Below are 19145 nucleotides of genomic sequence, written 5' to 3'. Positions count from 1 at the left end.
AAAAAAAAAACCTAGCAGTATATACAGCAAAATTTTAACTGCCTTTTTCCTAAGTGGAAGAATTGCAAATTATTTTATTTTATCCTTTAAAAGCTTATTTGCATTTTCTACAATTTCTTTAATGACCTTATAATATTTTGCACTAAGAAATAGAATTTTATTCTTATGTTTTGTTCAGATATTTTTAAAGATAATGCACAGAATTCAAGATAAATTTTACAAGGTGATTATTGAAAAAAATAATACCTAAAAAAATAAATTTTCTGTTAAGAAAAGCTTTCTCTCTTTTTTTTTGCCCTACTATATGGTAAAGAAGATACAATAAAAAGGCAAAAGGTGGCTCTTTTCTCTGATTCAAAAACCAAGGAAAATAGATCTAACTTTTTAGAGAATAAATAAGGATTAAGCAGAGGCCTCTTATAAGGGTTGCTAATACTCTCTACTAGCTGAAGCCTTGGCGCCAGGGCCATGTACATGACGTGAAGGACTGTTTATTCCAAGAAAAGATAAGGGGCTCTACATGGCACACAAAGATAGCCAGGAATTGGAAATATCCAAATATTAGTGATAATGATACCTACTTGTACCAAAAGGTATTTTATAAACTCCAATATGTTTAAATTTTACATTAAAACCAGCTAAGATTTTACCTCAGCTTTGGGTAATAATGGAATATTTTACTACAGAAATTTAGTGCAAACACATGCTATTCTTTTTTGACATGGTTAATTGAGGTCATGAGGAGGAGGAATATTTAGATTCACGTCCAAAATCCAGGTACCACCATCTACATGACAGAGTTATTGAAAGGATCAGAGAGAGCATGTGTCAAGACGCAATGTAAGTACATAGTGAGCAGTTAATAAATGGCAGCTATCATTGGCTACTGAAGTGCATCGAAAGATGCATGAAGATGTCTTTATTGCCATCAACAATGAATCTAAGGCAACACTTTACAGACAGCAGGTCCAGCATTCATTGGCACCTGCTGATTAGCATGTCTAATATGCTAGGGAGTGAAATATCGAGGTTCCAGACATCTGAGAAACTGTCTCCTCATCCTGCCAGGGGAATTTCGCACATCGAAGCAGATGGTCTATGTGGGGAAAGAAAAATGACTGCTAATGCAGTTGGCATATTTTACACATACACACAGATAAAGGCAGATTTTCACTCAATCCTCCTAGGAAAAGTACCTCTTACAGAGGCAAACCAATGACATTTTGACTTGGAAAATTTTTAAAAGTCAAAACAAGCTGTTGAATTTCGTGCCGCCATGGTTTCTCCCCTGTCCAGATTTTTAACCACTAAAATGAGGAAATTTGTTCAATGGCGCTGCAACCACAATGTGGAATCACCTCTGTCCTATATTCCAGAGTATAATTCAGCTGTTTGGCTGGAGCAGTCAGAGTCTGTTTAGAAAGGCCAAAGTTTAGTAAGAGCAGGTAAAGGATGTCTTACCTCTTCCATCTTCCACTGACTTTCAACAAAAGGGACCTGATTAAACACAGCTCACACCGCTTTCGTTTTTATCATGTCCTTGGAACTTAGAGATTCACAATTTTAATCTCTGACAGCAACAGCTCGATGCAGGGGACATTAATCAAAGAAAAACAGAGTTCACTTTCAAAAATTTTATGGAGTCAGGATGAGGTGCAACAGTTTGAGGTGAGGGCAGAGTTGGAGAAAAAGATTCCGGGACTCGAGCTGTTCGCCAAATGTAGAGCGGCCCTCAAACATGGAAGAGAAGATTCACAGAGAGGGAATATTCACACACACAAGGAACAAGGAACGTATGAAAAGAGTCCATCAGAGCAAGACAATGAAGTGAGGGGAGAATACCAGAAGACAAAAAGTCCTCTTCTCCCCGCCAAAAAAAAAGAGTCTGCCTCGGAAATAACTAAATGGCTTATTGTTCTCTAATAAAGCTGGGCGAGAGGAGGAACGTGCTGGCATTGAGAACACATGTGCCAGAGGAGGAAAATGTCTCCATGCACAGAGAAGGGCACAAAGGGAGGAACAAAGCCCTCTGGGAGGTGAAGAGACAAAGACTGTGGGGACAGAAGGAGGCAAATAGACAAGAGGGAGTGAACCCAAAACAGGTTCATGAGACAGGGACTGAGTAACAGGAGAGATGGAATGGGGCGCAGCAAAGGCAGGGAGCAGGTGCATGGGGGAAAGGGGGGTTCCTCTTGGCACCCTCAAACCCGAATGGAGGAGCTCTAGTGTCCCCAGAACCTGGTTCTCTTACACACTGTCCAATCTCCAATGCCTGGTGTCTAGTGAGTGCTCCAAACACAGGTGGTGGATGAAAAGTGACACCTGCAGAGAAGAAAAGGAAGCTGAGTCCCCTGAGAAAGGCCGTGTGCCGCATGGCTTCCATCACTCGGGTGTGAGTAGGCAGAGAGGGTACCAGAGAGCTGGGCTCTCTGACATCATGGCTGAGTGACACTCACTTTGGGGCCAGTTTGGCTTTGCTGTTGCAGGGCCGTCAAAGACCCGAGTGAAAAAGGCACTCACCGAGCATTAACGAATGAGCAAGGGAGTCACAGAGAGTCGTTGTGCTTAAAAGGCCCTGCCTCCGGGTCTGTCCCACATCTCACCCACATGTTTGGATGGTTGAATATCTCATCACCCAGGGCCTCTCCTTTAGTGATTGTTTCTATGAGTTTTCTACAACGTATCTAGCCTACCAACGCTATAATGGGCTCACCCATTCAAAGTCACCAATATTTAGACATGAATTGTTCCATTAACTTAGCAACTCATCTCGTAGGGCCCCAAGGAAAATGGACTCAAAACACAGAAACCCCCAAGAGCTCAACATGGAAGACTGATGAAAGGGGTTGGGTTAAGGGAGATGGAGTCAGGCTGGTTTTAAAACGCCAGCAACTCATCCCACTCCCTATGGGATCTCCCAAGTGGAAGACAAGGCTGGGGGTAGTGTGCAGAGAAATGAAAATGAGTCGATTGTAGACTTATTGGACTGCTCAGCCCTGGCTATATGATGGTCCCCAACAGAGAAATACATCCAGGTCTCAAACAGACAGGAATGCATCTATCTATATAAAAAGCTAAGCGACAGGCTCAACTGAACAGACAACCCATCAGGCTGCTTGGAGCAATCTGGCTAGCAGGGGAGTTAGTGAGGGGAGACCAAGCAACTGAGCAGCAGCTGTGTGGGGAGACTAGGCCAGCAGCGGGGTTAGTGAGGGGTGACCAAACAACTGAGCAACAGGCTGCGTGGGGCAATCAGGCCAGCAGGGGGGGCAGTTGGTGGTAACCAGACCAGCGGAAGGGGGGAGGGGGAGGGACAGTTGGGGGTGATCAGACCAGCAGGCAGAGGCAATTAGGGGTGATCAGGCTGGCAGGTGGGGGGGGGGGGGGCAGTTAGGTGCAATCAGGCAGACAGGCAGGTAGGTGAGCGGTTAGGAGCCAGTGGTCCAGGATTGTGAGAGGGATATCTAACTGCCAGTTTAGGCCCGATCCCCAAGCCCCAACCAGCAGTCGGACATCCCCCAAGGGGTCCCCTATTGGAGAGGGTGCAGGCTGGGCTGAGGGGACCCTACCCTGCCCCCCCTTCACCCCCCCCCCCCCCCCCCGCTCACATTTTGTGTACCCAGCCTCTAGTAAAGTTATAAAAAGGAAGAAATCACTGAGAGATGCCATGTTCATTCTAAAAAAATAAATAAATAAATAAAAATAATAACAGATGAGGGGACAAATTGAGGTGAAACCATGAAACAGGCCTCAAAAAGATTCCAGCCATTCGAGTACCTTCCTGGAGTGGCAAGATTTACTCATTTTCATCTCTTCCTAGTACACCAAAACAGAAGTGTTTCACTCTTCTGAATAATTCCATCCATTTTGACTTCGTTTATCCCATCACCACAGTGATGGTCAAGGGCCTTGTTTTCACGTGTCAGCACTAGACTAGCACCCTCTTTAATGACTTATGGGAGTGTCTGCATGCTACTTCTAAAGGAATTTTTTTTAATCTAGGACGGAAATCAGTGGGGTAAGCAAAGCATTAGGAGAAACGTAATCTGAATCTTATCCTCATTCTGTCATCTCAGAAAGAGGATGTGAGATTCCAGATTCTACTTACTGAGGGAGGCAGAGAGGCCTTGCTTCCCAAAAGTGCTCTAGACTGAGAAACATGTAACGGCCAACCATTTTGCTAAAGGCAAAACAATTAAAGAACTATGGCAGAGACTGCTAATTGCTGAACCCATATTGATTCACCCTTCCTTCCGTACAAACAAAACCAGGATTTTACTCAAGAGTGCAACTTAATCAAGAGACTACACTTCCCAGCTTCCCTTGAGTGCAGATAAAGTCAACCAGGGGGAAGTGGAGAGGCTATGTGTCTTCTGGGAAAGCTCCTTAGAGGTGACTGACTTAACTGTGTGGTGTCACCTCACCCTCACCCCCACCCCCTCCTTCCTCTGTTTGGAGCACTAGCCTTGAACAATGAAATGAAAGAACGAAAGCCACAGGCTAAGGATGGTGGAGCAGAAAGACAAAAGAATACTGATCTCTCCTGACCGGTGTGCTACTGCTCCGCCCTGGATCCCCACAATTCTTTTGGATTGGAGAGAAATACATGCCCATCTTATTTGAGCCAACAAAATTCCTAATGGGTAGACCCACTGCCAGCCTTTGGAGTAGCTCCCTTCTAGGCTCACCCCCAACATTGGCAGGGCCAAGAGTCAAGATGTGGACGCCTAGCCTGTGGTTCCCCTTCCTTGCCTGTCCCTGGTTCTGTCCACTCTGTGAGGACATCCGAGCTCACCCTTCCAAGCTCATCCCCAGGCTAACACTGCTCCTTGACACTCTTCAGGCCTGGGGTACCCATGCTTTCCACCAGGAGGAAAAGCCTGGGAGAGGTTGGGAGAGGCTCTGGTACTGAATGCAAAGACTTTTGAGCAAGGAGCTCCAGGATCCTGGGAACCCAAGGCATTGTCTAGAAGTGGCAGGAGGCTCCAGGCCTGTGAACTCCTCACCCTGTGAGAAGTGTGGCCCCTGAAGGCACAGGACCTAGGGCAGGGGTCCCAGTTGCCAGGCTATCTCGTTCTTGCCTCCTAATCCCTGTCTTTTCATCATTCATAACTCGACAGCAGAACAAAACTTGAAGTAATCCAGTTAACTACTTGTTATAAGAACCTTGGTAAAAATGGCCTTTTAGAGCAGTGGTTCTCAACCTTTCTAATGCCTCGAACCTTTAATACAGTTTCTCATGTTGTGGTGACCCCCAGCCATAAAATTATTTTCGTTGCTACATAACTGTAATTTCGTTACTTCATAACTGTAATTTTGCAACCCACAGGTTGAGAACCGCTAGCAGGGTCGCCTAAGACCATCGGGAAAACACAGATATTTACATTACAATTCATAGCAGTAGCAAAATTACAGCTATGAAGTAGCAATGAAAATAATTTTATGGTTGGGGGTCACCACAACATGAGGAACTGTATTAAAGGGTCGAGGCATTAGAAAGGTTGAGAACCCCATTTTAGAGGAAAAGTCTGGAACTCTAGATTGAACTGTGTTGTTTTCCTCTCATCCTTAATGCCATTACTGCCTTCTCTCTTTATGAGACTGTATAATGAAAAGTTGACTAAGACTGGTTCCTGGCAAGCTTTTCTTTGGTGAGCTGGATGGCTAAGCACAAGTTTATCAATCAACTGCAGTATTGGTGCTAGCGTACTGAATGAAGGAGGAGTCTCTAAATCCTTGGTCTCTGTCATTGGCACATCTACCTACTTGAGGGAACTAAGTGGCATTTATCTGGATCCGTTTGCACAAACACTGCATCTGGGAAGGGACTGGAATCAGTTTCAAACCCTGGCCACCGATACTGGAGCAGAGACTGCCGCCCTCAGAGAACCATATGGGAGCCGGTGGGAACGCTGAAGGTGTGCCACTGAAATGACCCAGGACAAGCCCCAAACAAGCTGGGCGCCTTTCTCTGCTACTGAGGAAGCCCTGGACTCAGCCTACGGGAGCAAAGATGTGGCAGTGCCACTGACCACGGGATCCGACCTCCAGTTCACACACTGAGCACAAGGACTCATTCCTCGAGGAATCTGTCTCCTCTCCGTGGCCTGACCGGCAGGGCCAGTAAAGCTGGCCTCACAGACATGAAAATACCCAAACCGTTGTTGCACTTTCTCTGGGCATCTTGAGAGCTATTTTCCTTTAGTTCAGTAATTCTCAGCCTTATTTTGCATTTCGGATCTCTATGTCCTTGAGACTGGATAATTACCAAAGGACATGAGTTCTCACCCACACTTCAGAGAGCTGGCATGGCCCTTCAATCAGCAAGACGGAATTAAAAGACCACTGAGCGAATTAATCTTGATACAGATTGAATGCTTGTGTTCCCTCAAAGTTCATATACTGAAACTTAATCCCCAATGCCATGGTATTAAGAAATGGGGCTGTTGCCGAAACCGGTTTGGCTCAGTGGATAGATTGTCAGTCTGCGGGCTGAAAGGTCCCAGGTTCGATTCTGGTCAAGGGCATGCACATTGGTTGCAGGCACATCCCCAATAGGGGGCATGCAGGAGGCAGCTGGTCTCTGCTTTTCTCTCATCGATGTTTCTAGCTATCCATCCCCCTCCATTTCTGTGAAAAATCAATAAAATAAATTTTAAAAAAATTAAAAAAAGAGGTGATTAGATTAAGAAGGTGGAGGCATCATAAATGGGTTTTGTGTCCTTAAAAATGAGACTCCAGGGGAACAGTGGGGAAAAAACAAAACAAAAACCAACCACACACAAAGAGACCCCAGAGAGCTCCTTTTCCCCTTCTGTCAGGGGAAGACACAACGAGAAGACAATTGCCAGGAAGAGCGCTCTCACCAGACACAGTATCTAATGATACTTTGATCTTGGACTCACCAGCCTCCAGAACTAAATGTGAGAAATGAATGTTCAGTCTTCTAAGCCACCTAGTTTATGTTATTTTTGTTATAGCAGCTCAGGGAGATGAAGATTATGTCCTCAGCTTTCTATCTATATGTTGTTGATTAGTTTCCCTATAGGAAAAGTGGTTTGTAAGGTACCGCCTCGGTCTAAGGTGCCATGGTGCTACACAGTGCTATGAAATGACAGGCATATTAAATATCCTTTCCCCCATCCTCATCTAATTTCTTCTTATCTGTCAGGTCTTGGCTTAGAAGCTAGTCCACTCCGTAGGCCTTCCCTCCCTCTCCCCAGCCTGCAGTGTGGGCTGGAGACTCTTCTCTGCGTTCCCATGGTGCTCTGGACTTCCTTATTTGAAGTTGTATCCTCAGCACCCATTTCTAGCAGGAACTCAATGACACAGCATCTGAAATGATGAAATGAGGGGATGGTTTCTGATAGCTACCACCCCCTTGGTCACTGGACTAGTGTGAGCGATGTTCTGAGATAACTATTCATGGAACATGCTGGAATAGCCTTTGTTCTCCTACCTGCATTTGGAGTACACATCTACTGAGTAAGATGACAGTACCACTGTTTTGTTTTGTTTTTTTCAGGGGAAAAATGGAAAGAAATCTTCCATTTTTATGGTCAGAGACACACAGACTACTATACTTAGCTCAGTTCTCATTAATAAAATTGAAGGTCCTATACCTTCTCTTCTGAGCTCTTCAAATTAATCTAAGGTCTGATTGTCCCAAAGCATTACTAATTGTATAGCAACATCTTTTATATCACAAATTGGGAATGACACACATGTCCAGTCAAAGAGTGATGGTTAAGTAAACTATGACACTAAGTAAACTGGTGAACACATGCGGCTTCTGACAACGTGTCCACCATGTAGCCTGAAGTTAAAGGGGAGACATACATGACTTCTGCCGTGTGGCTGCCATCATGGGAAACACATTAAATAGATGCGTACAATATAGAAAGATGTGCTACGGAATATTAAGAATGACTCTGTTTATGTGTTAGAACTATGGATGATTTTCTTTCCGTGTTTCCGAATTTTTTCAGATTTTTCTCATAGTGAAAAATCAAAACAAAAAATCACTTCATTGTTAATTAAAAACATCTTGTTCTTTTCTGCTAGGAAACTTTTGGCTAATGACACTGGATGTGTCCGCTTGAATGAGCTGCATAGAGGAGCAGAGAGAAGACCCTGTGGTACAATCAAAGCAGGGGATGCAAGCATATGGAATCCTGCGGAGCAGCGACTAACTGCCTGTGTAATAGTCACTGATCTGAGCTCTTCCTACATGCCAGGCATTGCCCATACTTTTTTTTTTTTTTTTCTCATTTGTCCTCATAAACATTGTAAGGCATGGGTACTCATGTTACTGCCATCTTCTAGCCTGAGATTGGTCGGTTCTTTTGCTGGTCTGAGGGGAAGCTGCAGCGTTGACCCTGGTAGTCTGTCTCCATGGTCTGACATTTCCTCACTGTGCTCTACTGCCCCCTCCAATGAGACAGCAGCGGCTGAGGGGGAACCGAGCACAATTCTAAGCCACACTTCATTTCACACAATGATCTGTGTCCACAAAGGCACAACAGCTGCTATTCCCACCTTTAGGAGAGTCTATTCAGGTAAGTCTTCAAATAACTCTTGTCAGTGGAATGGTCTCTGGTAGCCACTTGTTCACTATATTATCTCAGGGTGCTAACGAGAGGAGAGCCATAAATTGTCCTTCTTTGGGACAATATGCTCAGCTTTGAATATAAGACAAAAATCTAATGCTCTGGGGGCAACGGGCTCACTTATAGATGCTCTCATGGCCAACTTCGCAGCCCCAGACCAGCACGGATACATTCCAGGCCAGCTTCCCACTTTACAAGTGGATAATTGCTGCTCTCTCTTTGCCGGAACAATTACAGGCAACCTTTCTCCATGCTCTTGTTGAAAGAAGACTCACCTTGCAAAGGACGGGTCACGCCCCGCCGACACCATTAGCGCACACAGCGCTTGGAGGCTCTCTATTACACAGTCACATTTCCTGTGCACAGAACCGGGTGGTGTAACATTTCTAGAAGGGAGGGGAGCGGAGCCTTCACTACAGGAGCCTTCTAGGAGAACAGAGCAGGATGCCCGGGACGAGTCCAGTCCTGCTGGAGTCAGGCTTATCCCTCAAGCACAGCGTCTGCCCCCTCCCTGCCACTTCAGGGAAATGTGAAGGAGGCGAGGGGAACTATAAACACAGTCCAATGAAGTGAGCCAGGCAGATTGGTCTGGAGGAAGGGACACTGGGCCTAAGGGAAATCCATTTCAAACTAAATCAAAATTAAAAACAAATGTGTGAGCAGAGAAACCATAACGAGCAGAAGGAAACAACTAAACAGAAATCCTAACTAGAAGACTGAATCGGATCATCAGAGAAGGTGCCTTGAGGACAACAACCAGAGGATATAATCGCGTCCATTGTACCCTGTCTCTTGGTCCCGTCCCCCGAGGGGCAGCCCTGTGGTGTCCGTCACTCACTTTCTCTGGAACCGGACCACGGGATCCGCCAGCAGGTCGGTGACATCCAGGGTCCTCCCCTTCTCGATGACGTCGCGGTGCTTGCGGACGAACAGCCACCCGATGTGGGAAAAGAAGAAGCCCCGGCGGGCGTTGTGGGGGTCGGCGTCCGTCTCCGAGTATTTGTGGTGGACGCGGTGGTCCCTGGACCACTCGAAGATGTCGTTCTGCAGAGAGAAAGCAGACCCTAAGTAGAGACAGTGCTCCCTGGCACCTTCTCAAAAGCATCCCAACCTCCCCCGGCCCCAGGCCTCCCCATCCTCACCACGGACTTCCACTTGCGCCTGTCCTCAGCCTTACGGTCAAGCCCTGCAGTTTTTCTGGGGTGGCTTCCGTAAGAACTAGAGTAAGTCCTCACTCACTCTAAGAGGGATCTTAGCTTGTGTTTGGGGGGTGTGTGCCTGCTGCAGGAGGCTCAGACGTATTGGGTGAACTAGTGGGGAATCCTGAAAGAACGTTCCGGAGCAGGCTATCGAAGTCTCCTGAGAGATCATTCATGAAGAACAGAGAGACAGGATGAAGTCTCAGGATAAAGACTTGGTTGTCGGAGGTTGAGTATGAAAAGGGATTGGTTCTTGGCCCAGAACTCTCTGCTCTCACACCCATTCTTTAATGGCCTTGACATCCAACTTAATGGAGAGCAGGAAGCCAGTGAGTAAACACTCAAAGAGCTGCTTCACCAAGTCGCTGAAAAATGCCAAGGCACACATAACATCGCTTATGGACTGCTCTAGCAGTGCGTCACAGAAAGGCAGGGAGTGACTTTCTTGAGGGATCTGGTGTATGTGGCCATCCCCACCCGTGAAGCAGCAGCAGTGCCCAAGGGGTGGGCTGGATACTGAGAGACTCTGCGGCCCACGGAAGGAGAAACATCAGAGTCCAGCAGATTCTGCCAAGCTCTCAGGATGAGGCTCAGGCACTCATGGGGACACACCCTGTTGACCCTCTTGTGATGGGAGATATGAGACAGGGGGCTGGAGGTCTTGTGTGAGCGATCAGGGGCAAAACCAAAGGCATTTAGGGCAGTATTGGTAATGACACCTTATCTATAGCCATGGGCCAGTGAAGTCTATAGACCTCTAATGTGTGCTCAGTTTTGCTTTTATCTGATAATGTTTTTAAAACTTTGAGGAGGCAAATTAGGTTGAAAGTGATTCTTTTAATAGGAAAATTAACCTGAAAAAAAATATATAAAAAACTTTATATAGTATATAAGCTCTTTTTTGAAAAATACAAAAATAAGGCAATAGCTGAAACTGGTTTGGCTCAGTGGATAGAGCGTCGGCTTGTGGACTGAAAGGTCCCAGGTTCAATTCCAGTCAAGGGCATGTACCTTGGTTGTAGGTACATCCCCAGTGTGGGGGGTACAGGAGGCAGCTGATTGATGTTTCTCTCTCATCGATGTTTCTAACTCTCTATCCCTCTCTCTTCCTCTCTGTAAAAAATCAATAAAATATGTTTAAAAAATAAGGCAATAATATTTGATACCATGCTATTCAGAACTTTGTCATGTTTTCATTAAGAATCTGCTATTTCACAGATATCGGCGTCATCCTGCTGATGAGAAGAAAGGGTACTATTTTGTTCTAAAAGTTCTAACAATTGTTTTAATCCAAATGGGGTTCGTTGAGTTTTTGGTTTCTCTGGCTCACCTAGTGCTACTAAAAGGCTACTCAACCTGGTGCATCCTGTAGAGCCATTGAAAACTTTTAACGTTTGCTTAACCCTGGGGTATAGCCAACTTTACCCAAAGGAGAGGTAGAAAGACCATAAGAAGTATGTGCTCAGCTTAAATATAAAGAGAGGAAATGGGTGCTTAGCAGTTTGTATAAGGAAAAATTTACAACTTGGTTTATTGTGATAGAAAAAGAGTTCTTTGGATTTTACATATATTTAAACAGAATGTAGTGGAAAGAGTGAATGCATTTATTATTAATAATCTCGGAATGTGTAGTTGGGAAGAAATTTCAAATGTCAGTCAAGACTACTGCAGCCCAGAATAATTTATTCCTTTCGCATTCGTTTATTGCTTTTATTGCAGTGCCCATCCGGACATAGGAAGGAAGAGGAGCCCTCTCTTCCCACTTCAGATGGCAAAATTAGGGCTTAGCAGACATTTACTCACGTTCATCTACTAAGTGCCAACAGTAATGGAACAAAATAGTTCTTTGTTCACGTTCCTTTCAATGATATATATCCCTTATTCTCCAAATTCAATGGCCAGGAGGGGGGGTATCTTTTTCAAAAATCTCTCATTTTTTTAAAATATATTTTTATTGATTTTTTACAGAGAGGAAGAGAGAGAGAGAGAGAGAGAGAGAGAGAGAGAGTGTTAGAAACATCGATGAGAGAGAATCATCGATCGGCTGCCTCTTGCACACCCCCTACTGGGGATGTGCCCACAACCAAGGTACATGCCCTTGACCAGAATCGAACCTGGGACCTTTCAGTCCGCAGGCCGACACTCTATCCACTGAGCCAAACCGGTTTCGGCAAATCTCTCAATTTTTTGTTAAAAGGTTATGCTGATTCTTTAAGCTATCACAGTGCAATTTTTTAAAAAAAACTTTATGTGATGAGTTCCAAAGAGCTAGAAACATTATTCTCACAAAATTAAGCATAATACGACGACAAAAGAATGATGATGAGGACAAACTGGAACAGAGATATTTATTTTAATTCCTCCTACCTGGATACCTTCCTGCCAGAAGCCACTTTGACTGTAACATTGGAATGAAGCCCGGGGTTGGCCACATCCCAAATAATCAAACACACAATTGGGCCAAAAATACTCTTAAGATGTGTGGGTTTTTAATCCTTTGTTATTGTTTTGTTTTTAAAGCTAAAGCTGACTCCGGTGAAAAAGTGACTCCAAGAACAAGATGTCAGCCAACAACAGGGCAGAAAGGGAACAGAATTCGTATGTTCACTCAGGGGCCTTTTCTTCCCACTCATCTGCACTTCGCTTCTCTCCTGGACTGATGTGGAGTGGGAGCCAATCTGTGAGCAGCATCTGGGTTTGATGAAAAGCTGTGTATCCCTCGGGTGTGTCTGGTAGAGACAATATGTGCAGAAGGGAAAGCTGAGGGCTGGTGAGGAGGGAGAGATGGCTAAGCAAACTTCAGAAGGTGGGAGTGGGAGGAAACACCCCGCCATCGCCATGGCAATATCCTGGCCATCTCTCTTCCTCCCAGTGTTTGCAGAGTGCTAATTACTCTTGTCTGGAACTATGTGTACGGCCCCATCATCTCCGCTTCACACACACACACACACACACAAAATGAGGCACAGAGAGATGGTGGACTTGCATCAGTGAGCTGGCACTCAAGCATGTGGACCCCGTCTATTCATGCCCTGTGTGCACGTTTTGACAGCGGCCATGACATTGAGCTCGGCAGCAACTTCTGAAACCTAAAGACATACATAGTCTAACAAATCAACAAGTGGTTCCATTTGCAAGTTAGAATTTATACCTAACGGTGGGTTCTGGTAGATCAGTCTTAATACGTAACCCCATTACCTTCCAAAGTAGACGTTCACCACATGTTTGTTGATCATTCCTGACAAAGAACTGGGGTGGAGAATGAAGCTACCCTTGATCTATGAGCCCTGAGTATAACTGAGGCACCGGCAGGTGGGGGAGCGGAAGAGGAAGAAGAAGAGAGCAGGTTAGCAGTGCACAGTTCGGGTGGTAGGTTTTATTACATGAGGGGCCACACCATGTCCTACTTTGTGCTGTCCGAGAGAAATATAATACAAGCCATATATGGAATTAAGTTTTTTCTAGTAGCAACATTAAAAAAATGAAAAGAAACAAAATTAATTTTAATAACATATTGTATTTAACATATTTTAAATGCCATTCCAATACATGATTAGCATGTTATTAATGAGATTTTTTACTTTTTTTTCCTGCACCAATTCTTCAAAATTGGGTGTGCCTTTTATACTTCTGGCACACCTCAATTCGGACTAGCCAAAGTTCAAAGTGCTCAGTAGCCAGCTACATGTGGCTAGTGACTACCATATTGGACAGTGAAGTTCTAGCTCATAACTTATATGCTTTTCTATGTATGTGCTATACTTTTTAAAGTTTTTTTTAAAAGCCTATATAATAAAAGCCCAATATGCTAAGTGTCTAGTCTACCAGTCCTTCATTCAACCAATCAAAGTGTAATATGCTAATGATATGCTAAGGCCGCTCGACCACTCACTATGACATGTACTGACCACTCTGAGGCAGACGCTCTGACCAGTAGGTTAGCTTGCTGCTGGGATCTGAATGGGACCAGCCAGACATGCTGTGGAGCCCTCCCATGGTCTCTCCCCAGCTGGCCAACCTCATGTGTCTCTCCCTGACCCCAATCGTGTGCTGGTGGTATCCCTTGGCCTGGCCTGCACCCTCTCACCAATCCAGGATCCCTCAGGAGATGTCAAAGAGCTGATTTCAACCTGATCCTGCAGGCCAGGCCAAGGGACCCCACTGGTGCATGAATTTGTGCACTGTGCCCAAAATAAATTAAAAATTTTTAAGTTTTAAAAATTCAATGTTGCTTACTGATGAGAGTGTGAAATTGGCACAAACCAGGTGAATGGCAAATGGGCTGCACATATCAAAAGTGTTAAAATTGTGCATATGTAAAATCTAACAATTTGTTTTTTTTATCTTAAGGAAATAATCAGGGTGTGTTCAAAGATTTAAACACAAAGATGCTCACTGCCGTGAAAACATGGGAAAGCCCTGAATTTCCACATAATAGATTATGATTGAGTACCTTGAAATACATTTTTTAATTCAATACTATTCGTGTGTGTGTGTGTGTGTGTGTGTGTATGTGTGTGTACATAGAAAACTTCTGGAGAAAAATATTAAGAAAAAGGTCTTAGTGTTACCTCAGGGAGTGAGACTAGGATATAGGAGATGAGGAGAAATATTTTTACATTTGATCTTATACTATGACACTTTTAACAAGAGCATCTGTTGGTTTTGTATTAAAAGTGAATTTACAAAAAAAAAAAAAAAAAAAAAAAGGTATTGTATTATTGACCCAGAGAGATGACAGGGAAAATTTAAGTGAAAAGTAGTTTTCAAAATAGTAGGTATGGAATGGACCCATTTTGAATAAAAATGTATATTTGAGCATAGGAAGAATAAAGGAAGTTTGTAAGTCAACCTTGTTTATAATGGTTCTAGAAAGTGGGATGGTGGATGATATTTAATTTTTTATTTTAGTTTGTCTGTATTTTCTAAATTTTTATAAAAATAGTATTTCTTTTGTAAAATGGGGAAATAATTATTTTTAAGTTTCCTGAATCAAAGCAACCCAGCTCCTGCCATCAGCCCCATATTAGGAAAAATTCTATGAAAAAATAAGATTCATTCAGTAATCCAGTAATCCATCTGTACATCAACATTAACACTAATCAACTAATCACACCACACCTGTGTGACTTTAAGCATCGTGCCCTTGCTTAAACCCGCCCTGTATTTTGAATCATTATTACTTCACTCTCCATCCGATATAATATCTCAAAACAGGGAACCTGCTGAGGCTATAGAAATTGAAATTGATCATGGGGTAGTTTTTCTCCATAAGCACAGCCTTTGCATATTATCTGAGGCTTGAGCAAAGGTAATCAATCTCAAAAGCTCCACTGAAGCAGATTATGAAGCCACCCTCTCAGTCAGTACTTTTCCCCAATCTCCTTCTGTGTTCAGAGTCTAGTCCTCTAAATGGCCACAAAGGAAACTGTCTTTTAAAGCTCACATAGCCCTACCCGGTTTGGCTCAGTGGATAGAGCGTCAGCTTGCAGGCTGAAGGGTCCTGGGTTCGATCCTGGTCAGGGGCACATGCCCAGGTTGTGGGCTCAATCCCTAGTGCAGGGAGTGCAAGAGGCAGCGGATCAATGATTCTCTCTCATCATGGATGTTTCTATCTCTCTTTCCCTCTCACTTCCTCTCTAAAATCAATTAAAAATATATTTTAAAAAATAAATAAATAAATCCCACATAATTAATTTCCACTAGGCAAAATGTAAACAGTATTTAGCTTCCTCTATTCAATGGAGACTTGACTTTGGGTGGTGAACACAGTACAATATACAGGTGATGGGTTATAGAATTGTGTACCTGAAACCTATATAATTTGATTAGCCAATGTAACCCAAATAAATTCTATTAAAACAAATCTTTAAAGAGTATCATTTGTACTCATAATACATCTTGCTTCCAATGAATAGTGAAAAAGACACTAGGAGCACCAACGACAGACGAGTCAGCTTGAACAGGCAGGTTTGAGAGCAGAATGTGTGTGTCTTGTGAGTGGAAGACATCTGGGATAAAGGTCATTCCACCGAGGGGGTCAGAGAGGGGAAGTCGTTGCCCCTCTACTCTCCAGGGACCATAAGGCTCATTTGAAAGTGACTTTATCTCAGTCTCTGAGGTCTGAATACAGCCTCCTCCGGTTCAGATGCCAACATTGTACTATTAAAACAGAGAAGAACATTTGGTGCTTTCCCCATTGTCAATACTGGGTCAGCACTGATTCCCCCCTGGATAACCCTGACCATCTGTAAGAAGAACCCAGAAAGTCCCCAAAAAGGGCCTGGCAGCAGTCTGCACCACCTGGCCAACCCTATCTGCGGAGGTCAGTCCCCACCTGCACCCAGCCCTCACGTGGCCCTCGGCCTGGGAGGTTTCAGAAGCTGGATACGTGCTCAACAGCCAACTTCAGTGGTTTAAAAAGTATGTGCTGACAACACTTACAAATGGCAAAGAATGAAAGGAGTGTTTCATATTTTCTTTTTTTTATATTTTTTAATTAAATTTTTTACAATGAGAATGTTTTTGAATAAGACTTTTAAACTTTAAAAAAACACATTTTTAAAATGGCTTGGGAGTCCTCTTGGTAGACAAGTTGGCGGCCTTCTGTGAGCCTTCCTAATTTGGGTTTTAAAGGGTTTTTTTTGGTCAGTGATATTGACCATTGCTCTAGTCTCCTGAGCTACATCTCCTTCACTCAGGGAGTCAAATTTTCAGGGAAGAAAGAACCTAGAAAACAATGACAGCCCAATAGTAATGGAGGCACCTTGCTCCCAGATTTTGGTTTTTAAATACCATTCCCCAGTAAAAGGTGCCAGGCTGGTGCCAGGACTAGGGCAGGAAAACCACCAGAGGAATTTGATATAGTTTGTTGTACCAGAAAATAAAGAATTGCTCTAAAAATGATAGCAATGTGTCAAAAAAAAAAAAAAAAAAGACATAGGAGTCCATTTATATTGCCTTCCACTGAACAAACTAGGGTCATTTGACTAATAATTTAGGGCGTTAAGATGAATAATAATTAGCCGAAACCGGTTTGGCTCAGTGGATAGAGCGTCGGCTTGGGGACTGAAGGGTCCCGGGTTCGATTCCAGTCAAGGGCATGTACCTTGGTTGCGGGCGCATCCCCAGTAGGGGGTGTGCAAGAGGCAGCTGATCGATAACTCTCTCTCATCGATGTTTCTAACTTGCTATCTCTCTCCCTTCCTCTCTGTACAAAATCAATAAAATATATTAAAAAAAAGGATGAATAATAATTAAAGACTAAAATCTACTTAACAAATAAGAATCTATGAGCCCATAGTAAATGTAAACATGTATACATACATATGTGAAATGCCAACCAACAAATTTAGAGGGAATTAAGGAGTTAGAAAAATCATCATTCTTCAAGTGTCATGGCAATAACTGATTCAAGCAAGACTCACCAATGTATGCCAAGATACGGGGTGAAAGGTTGATGAAGAAAAAATGTTTACATAGGCTCACAGTATCTCAGCATAAGCTATTCACTACTTACAAAAGGGAAAACAGTCATCTTACATTGAGAAACCGGGTAGACACCACTTTAAACAAGTGATCCAAGTAAACAAGTGATCCAAGTTCATACTGCCAAAAATATGACAAAGTGATGTCATGGGCCTCTTGTTTGTTTCTCAGGACACAAGATCATTGAGGTAACAGTTCTGCCCAAACTGCACAATCTGTGTAGTTATGAGGAAATGTGAGCAAATCAAAAAAATAAGGAGCAATCTACAAAATAACTGGTCTTTACATTATAAAAATATAACATCATAAAATCAAAGAAAGATTAGTAAAAGGTTGGATGAGGGATGATTAAGGAAATGGAGAAACCATGACTGACACCCAGATTTCTGGTGGGGAAAGGAAGGAGAGAAGTAGTGTCGGGGGACAGGGGAGAGTCACAACTTTGGCTTTGGGCACACTGATTTTGAAATGTGTGAGGGACATCTAGTGAGAGCAGTGCAGGTACCTGGATGTGCAACACTGCACCCATCAGTCCCCTTCTTCTGTCAGACCATTTCACTCTGGCGCAGGGATCATTCCTCTCTACCCACCTGTGTTCAAGTGTTCCCCTTACCTTCCCCTTTCTTCCTTGCCTGTGCAAATAAATTCTTTCCACCTTTCAAGAGCTAAAAACTCTTCCTGTAGGCTTTATCCTAATGCCCATGTTCATATCTCTGCAGCACAAGAGCCGGTATGAAAGTTTTGAGCAATTTAACTCCACACTGTCCCTCCTTATAATGCCCTTATAAAGGTCCCTCCTTATAATGCCCGAGTCTAACCAGTTCTATCAGATTGTAATGGCTCCTCGTAACTACAGCCATTTTTTAAAAAAAATAAATAAATTTTTATTGATTTCAGAGGGAGAGGGAGAGGGAGAGAGAGATAGAAACATCAATGATGAGAGAGAATCATCAATCAGCTGCCTCCCACACGCCCCCTCCTGGGGACCAAGCCCCAAACCCAGGCATGTGTCCCTATTGGAATCAAACAGTGGCCTTTTGGCTCATAGGTTGACACCCAACCACTGAGCCACGGCGGCCAGGCACTAGGGTCATTTCTTATTCATCGTTTATATCCCTCACAAGTGGCTTATGCACCTTTACATGCAAAGAGAATGAACCAGCAGACATACACAAAAGCTATAGTAGAGTCAAATAGGGGGCAAAAATAATCAGGTGTGTCTATCTTTTTAAAACGTTTTTAAAAGCAAGGGTAGAAAATTCCTCCTTTTTTGACAGTTTTGCAAAATTTACCTTTAATGAAAATGGGTGTATTCAATGACTCCTGTAGCTCTTGTATCTTTGGAGCTTAATAAAGGCATGTCAAATAGCATTCCTGAAACACTCCTGTGACAAGACCTCTGGTTGGTGCTACAAGGAACCATACAGGATGATGGAAAAGTCTGAACTCTGATAAACAAGGTCCAGAGAGGAAAAGCAGCTCAATATCTAATGAGGGGAGAGAGGTACCTAAGGAGGCTCCAATGTATCTGCTAAATCTAGTTGTTTTATGAAGCATCTTCATTAACGACTGGGAACAGGGCATACACATTTTGTTAATAACATTGTTGACTGGCACCAAATTAATAGGTACTACAGACATCTTTGAGAACAGAGAAATAGCACAGAGGTTAAAAATATTAATAGAAATTATCACAATGAGGTTTGATTTAGGAAAAATACAAAAAATGGCAACTGGGAGAGAAATCATCTGGAATGCCAAGTAACCAGTGGGCTGGAAAAGCTAGAAAGCAGCAACATAAGAGCGTCTGGCAGGAGAGCAATGGAAGAAAATCAGCAGTGACAACTGC

The 19145-nt window shown here is 43.5% G+C and overlaps 2 protein-coding genes across 2 annotated transcripts in view; both read right to left on the bottom strand.

Moving 5' to 3' along the window:
* The window catches only part of TMEM150C (transmembrane protein 150C), a 319396-nt gene that overhangs the window by 153779 nt on the left and 146472 nt on the right, over positions 1–19145 (bottom strand). The window lies entirely within an intron of this gene.
* The window catches only part of SCD5 (stearoyl-CoA desaturase 5), a 129861-nt gene that overhangs the window by 31749 nt on the left and 78967 nt on the right, over positions 1–19145 (bottom strand). The window contains exon 3 of the mRNA XM_084882962.1: positions 9448–9653. Within this exon, the coding sequence (XP_084739088.1) occupies positions 9448–9653 (206 nt within the window). The remainder of the gene's footprint in view (positions 1–9447; positions 9654–19145) is intronic.

This window comes from Pipistrellus hanaki (assembly GCF_964339955.1).
Source record: "Pipistrellus hanaki genome assembly, chromosome: 1".
NCBI lineage: Eukaryota > Metazoa > Chordata > Mammalia > Chiroptera > Vespertilionidae > Pipistrellus > Pipistrellus hanaki.
Note: the sequence above shows the minus strand (reverse complement) of the source record. Positions and strands in the feature narration are given on the sequence as shown.